The sequence below is a fragment of the Camellia sinensis genome, chromosome 10, assembly GCF_055761805.1.
Source record: "Camellia sinensis isolate YWXY chromosome 10, ASM5576180v1, whole genome shotgun sequence".
Classification (NCBI taxonomy): Eukaryota; Viridiplantae; Streptophyta; class Magnoliopsida; order Ericales; family Theaceae; genus Camellia; species Camellia sinensis.
Genome location: NC_138970.1, coordinates 48,511,834 through 48,518,231, shown reverse-complemented (window position 1 = coordinate 48,518,231; position 6,398 = coordinate 48,511,834). Strand labels below are relative to the sequence as shown.

The 6,398-nt window shown below is 29.3% G+C and overlaps 1 protein-coding gene across 1 annotated transcript; it reads right to left on the bottom strand.

The window, feature by feature from the left end:
* Positions 1-2,632: 2,632 nt before the first annotated feature.
* LOC114304334 (uncharacterized) lies at positions 2,633-4,974 on the bottom strand. Its single transcript, XM_028249493.2, has 5 exons — positions 4,252-4,974; positions 3,807-4,139; positions 3,435-3,708; positions 3,157-3,276; positions 2,633-3,060 (listed from the first exon to the last, which is right to left on the bottom strand). The coding sequence occupies exons 1-5, from the start codon at positions 4,582-4,584 to the stop codon at positions 2,981-2,983; spliced, it is 1,140 nt and encodes a 379-aa protein (XP_028105294.2). The 5' UTR covers positions 4,585-4,974; the 3' UTR covers positions 2,633-2,980.
* Between the last annotated feature and the right edge of the window lie 1,424 nt (positions 4,975-6,398).

The window sequence follows — 6,398 nt, the reverse complement described above, 5'->3', positions numbered from 1 at the left end:
TTGACTTTTGTAGTTATTTTAGTCTGGGACTAAAATGTTTGGTTTAGGAAAGATTTTTGACTTTTTGATTTTTTTGTGAGAGAATGAATATAATGATTATAGGTTGGATATGATATTTTATTTTATTAGACTAAAAAATTTATTTTATTTTTTATGACTATTTTAACAAAAAAAAAAAAAAAAAGCCACAAATCCTCTTCCCAAACATAGGCTTCAAAACCATCAATGAGTAGTTGGAAAAATAGCTATCAAAATATGAAAATCTGTTGGGGTGTAATTTTTTTTTATATATTTTTTATACAGAAAAGAGTAGACTAGTTAATTTTTTAAGTAGTTTTTAGCAATAGGCTGATATGTATTTTTTCCTTAATCTTTTATATATTTGGGATGGGGCATTGGGCATTAACCTATTGGTTATCGAATAGAGTTGGATTTTTTTCAATTTAAATTTAAACTTAAGAAAATTGTGTAGGCATGTGGGACACATCATAGGTCTTATTTTAATGATTTAAATTGTTTATTTTATAAGGCCTTTTGTATATATCATCTATAAATAAAAATAGATTGATCAATGCATTTTCTAAAATAGACCACTAATTTTTTTAGAAACAAACACAATAAAATGAAAAATATTACTATCATCGAATAGACATGATTTTCTTTCAAAGATAATATAAATAGATAATTTTACAAAATAAATAATTTAAATTATCAAATAAAACTTATGATAAGTCCACCCGATGAAACTAAACAATTCTCAATCCAAATAGATAAATACAATCGATAAATAAATAGAATAAAGTTATGTTATTCAATACATGACGAGTAATATGAGTATGGAACCCACACAACGTGAGTCATTTGGTAGAACTTTTACAGTCTCTAATATTTTTGATATATGACACTAGTTATATTATCTTTTTAAATAAATAAATAAATAAAACAACTTAAATTTCACTATTTTAACTAATACAAATTAAGTAAAAGCACAATGTAAATTTGTCCAAGAGCATCAAATAATTTTTTTCTCGAAACTTCACTCCCATGAAAAAAAAAAAGAGTAATGATTCATCCCCCTTTTCCCCCCACTCCCTTTGACCCCCTCTATCTCTTATTGGTTACCTTTTCTTTTTCTTTTTCTTTTTTTTCATACTCCTCCAATCACCCCCTGCCACGTGGCAAAGGGGGGTGAGGGAGTGACCCCCAAAATGGGTCCCAAGCATTATTCAAAAAAAAATCACAAAAAGCCAACTTAATTAATGTACTGCAAAAAATAAAATACAATAAAAAATAAAAATAACGAAATGCAATAAGCCAAAAAAAATGCCAAGTGTGGTGGTGGCCCAAGACGACTACCATGGTCAAATGCCAACATCAAGACAAGAAAAGCAGTTATTAGCGAGAAGTTTCAAAACATTTTCAAAATATATAATTGTTATAAACTCCTGTCTCGAGATTTTTATTTTAATATTTAAAAAATAATAATTTAAATAATTGACTCACTTTTTTAATTATTTTCAAAACTAACCTGTTTTTTGAAATTATATTTTAAAAATACAATTTTAAATTAAAATTATATTTTCAACTTTAAATTACATGTTAAAAATGTCATTTTATAATGACATGAGTTTCACTAAGATAAATTACATTTTCAACATGTATTTTCAGTTACTCCTTCCGTTTCAAAATAAAAATATTTTTTAAGAGATTTAATTTTTTTAATAGTACAGTTATTACAATTTAAAAATATTAATTTTATAAAATTACCTTTTTGATAATATATTATTTTTTAAACATCAATTGTCATAATTATTATTAATAATTTTAAAAGAATGAAAAAATAATAAATTTATATTATTTTATTCTTTAATTTTTTTAAAAAGATTAATATTTTAAAATAATAAAAAATAGAATAATAAATTAAATATTTTGAAATGAATATTCAAAATCTCTCCTGTACGCAAGTATTATATCCTTGTACTTGTTAGGCAATTATCTCTTCTGCATTAGAATTTTTTAATTTTTTAAAGTAAATTATAAATACACCCTCTATGATTTATATAAAATACAATTTGTAAAATATGATTTAAATCCTCAAAGCTCTAATTTCATAACGACGATCAATTTTTAATTTCATATCAAAGGATAACAAAGGACCAATCCTCAGTTTTTAATTTTATAAGGAAAGATCAATTTCATTAAGAAATTTCCTAACCAATTAAAATTTTATTTCAATAAACACTACAAATAATTTTATTATTATGTACAAATATAATTAAAATTTTTATTTTTAATTCATTTTATTAAATAAAAAAATCTCAAAAAATAATTATAAATTTTTAAATCACAAAAAAAAAATCGAGATTTAAACAATCCACAAGTGATACATTTGTAGTTTATCCTAGTTTCTTTAATATTATATAAGATATCTGATATATTTAATTTTCATTATCAAAATCAATATTTGAGTATTATTACAAAATCAAATAATAATAATAACAATAATAATAAAAGTAATTCAAATATTAAAGTAATATATTATTGATTGATTCCGTGGCCATGTTAGGCGGGGTAGGGGCTGGAATCAATTTTGTCTACAAAACAAACCCATCAAACAAACAACCGTGAAACATTCCCCCAACTCCTAACCCTTTTTCTCATATTTCATTAACAATTTTTCAATCCAACAAAATAGAGAAATACAAAGAGAAACAAGAGAATCCACTACTTTCCCGTGACTAGCCACAAACCAAAATGAAAAAACAGGGCTTTTACTATTCTTTCTTCTTCAATCTTTCCTAAAACTATCTTCTTCTTCTTCAAACTATATCTGTAATATCCTAATTTTTATTCCAAACTAACTACTAACAAACTTCCTTGTACTTCTAATCCAAACTTTAATTTTCCCTCCTTCTCAGTAAATCTTCCAAAAAAACAATGTTAAAAGATCACTTAAGAGGGTTTAAAATGCAAGGTCAAGTCAGCATGTCCACTCCGGAGGTAACCGGAGCTCTTGGTTCATCCCTGTCCGCGATCGAACGTTGCGATTTAGAGCAGCATCTGAAAAAACAAATACAAATCACATTTAGCTTTATTGATCCAATTCATAAATAAATGTATATATAAAGTATGTGTGTTTGTGTTTTCAAGTTTTACCATAGTCAGGATTGAAAGTCCCTTCGTAGCGAGACTGAAGCTGGGGTGTAGAATCCATGGCGTCTAAGTTCAAGTTCAGCGCCTGTACCACTCTGTCTGGAAGCAATACCGTCGAACAACCTTGAAATTACAAATAAAAATTGTTAATAACGCAGTAAAAATGTGATAAACAAACAAATCAAGCACCAAAATCAAACAAAAACCAAGGAACAGATCTTGGTAAAACAGAGACCCTAAAAATTACAACCCACATCAAAAAATCAACACAAAACACTTACCTGATTTCTTCCTGGTCTCAGTTGGGCTACCGATTGGACGAGGCAAGAACACCCCTGTTCCAGCACATTCTCGCTTGGACCCAGTATTTCCAAGAAAAACAGCTCTCATACCTGAACTGGGTTGTTGCTGTGGCGGCAGAGACTGTTGCAGAGTCGGCCAAGCAGACGGCGACAGACCTACATGTCGGCCGGTATTCCTTGCTCTGTTCTGAGCCATTAGTTGGCTCTGGTTCTGTTGTTGCTTCATCATCTGTTGCTGTTTCAATTGCTGAAACTGCACATATCACATAAACCAAACAAATGAATCACCAAAAATATATAAAGAACACAGTTAATAGAAAGTACAAAAAAGAAATGAAATGGTAGGCTTACTTGGGCGACTTGTAATTGCTGGTAAGAAAGGGAATGGTTAGATTGAAGCCCAATATTTGGATTAGGGTTTCTCAGAGGGACAGAGATGGGACTGGGTTTTCTAGGGGGAAGCAAGAGTCCTCTGTTCTGAAAATGCCCAGTAGTTTCTTCAATCATCCTCATCCTCGCGACCTCCCCTGCAGCCGCGTAAAGCAGATCTTCCCAAGAGGCTTCGTTCTGATTCAGCGCCGCCGGTGAAAGGCAGTTTGGGCTTCCACGGCTCGAGCAATGTTTGCAACCAAACCGACCCATGCATAGTGTCGATTGAGGCGACTCAGACATAGCCCAAGACGACTACAAAACACAAAAAAAAACAGAAATAAGAACCGAGAATAACCCAAAAAAGGAAAAGAAAAGAAAAGAAAAGCAAAGAGAACGGGTTCATACGGAAACAAAATACAAATACCTTCTGGGTCTCGTACCCAAAACCAGAGTCGGGTTTCCAGAAATCGTCGAGGAGCGTCGAGTGAGCCATTTTCCGAGTCAACCCAGCTATGTAATCGTCCTCATCACTCTCTGTCTCAGTGGAGCTCATCACAGACTCCACCGGCGAACTCAGATCCGAGTAAGGCCCAAAGGAGCCGAACCCACACGGAAAGTCAAAGGGATAGACTCCAGAATCAGCAACCCTGGTTGCTCTGCTTACTTTGTTGCTGGGTTTGGAGTCTATGAGTACGTCGTCGTCGGTGAGGAACCAAGGAGGGAGCCAAAACTCGCCGTCTTTCAATTCCTCTGCCATCTGAAATACACACAAACTCTTCAACACAATTGTGGGGGATTTTGATGAGCCCCTTTTGTGATGGGTTTGTTTGGGTTTTGCTGCTTCCTCAAGATTTCATTATTATAAAGCTCAGTGGTGTTTTGCTGGGTATATGGACAGTGTTGGGGTCCCAGTTCAGTCCAAAATACCCAAAACAAAGAAGAGAGAGAAAAAAGCAGAGACAACACGGAATGCTACAGAGAGTTCTTTAAATGGGCGAAGCGAGGCTTTGCAGGAGTTCGTATTTAGAGAGAGAGAGAGAGTATTGTATTGTTTCAGAGGATGGAACCCTAGGTGACGCTGCAATTCAAGCGCTAATGCCAATGAAAAATCATACCTCCTGTTCAAAAATAACAGTTCCTTTTACATAAGCTAGCTTTTTTATTTTTATTTTTATTTTTATAATATAATTATTATATTTTAAAATTATTTTTTAATAATATATATTTTAAAAAATATTAATTGTCATAATTATATTTTATATATTATTAATAAATTTAAAAGAAAAACAAAATAATAAATTCATATTATTTTATTCTTTATTTTTTAAAATGAATTAATATTTTAAAATAATAAAAAATAAATTAAAATACTAATATTTTGAGACGAAAAAAATATTATAATTAGTATTATCCAAAAAATAAAAAATGCCTTGGGTTGATTAGAGAGGATCTCTACTTGGCTCCTTACATCGTGGGCCAATGTGGCTATTTTGGGTACAATTTTGACAATTTAAATCGTTCACATTTTAAGATTTGTTGAGTATATGGGGGTGTTTGTTTCAGCTTTTCAAAACTAACTTATAGCTTTTAGTTTTGAAAAAGTTATTTTGGACTGTTTGGTTAAACTTATTTCAAACAGTTTCTGATTTTAACAGCTTATTTTAACTCAAAAAAGCTGATTCTGATAAACTGTTCACCCCTTACTTCTGATTATCAACTTCTGCAGTGGACATGTTAATATATGGTTATACTCTTAGATTTTTTTTTTTTTTTTTAAAATAGAAAAAGACCCAAATGGACTATAGATTATTATTATTATTATTATTATTATTATTATTATTATTATTATTTATGAGAAATGTAGATAAGTAGTAAATAACAAAAAATAAAAATTAATTGAAAAAGTTATTTCACAGTTTATTTAACAAACACTACTTAGCAACTTAAATCTATAATCCAACACCTACACCAAACAGATTAACAACTTTTGATTAAAGTCATAATCTATAATCTGTTAAGTTATAATCTATAAGCTGTTTTAACAGCTACACCAAACGGGGCCATTATACTTGTAAAAAAATAAGTCGATCGGATATCAAAAATCAATTGTTCGAATCATACAACTAAAAAATAGTTTTATTAATCCAATCAACTTAATTTTTTACAGGTATCATATACTTTACAAATCTTAAAATGTGAATGATTCAATATTTTTTATTTTTCATATTTTTTTATTTTTAGTGAAAATTTTAATTTTTTTAAATAAATTTTTTACTTTCTTGATACATATAACTTAGATGTACTTAAAAAATAAAATGTGTAAAAAAAATTTAAAACATTCAATAAATATAAATAATATGAAAATGTATTGAATTTTTATATTTTTTTTATTTGATGATTTGTTTTTGAAAAAAAATTCATAAATAATATTTTTTAAGTGTATGTGGATTAGGAAACTCTAAAAATTTTTAAAAATTCTTAAAATACTAATTTTTTGATTAAAAACAAAAAAATTAAGAAAAGCAAAAAAAATTATTTTCTGAAAAGTTGGTCCAATTTTCTGAAACCAAA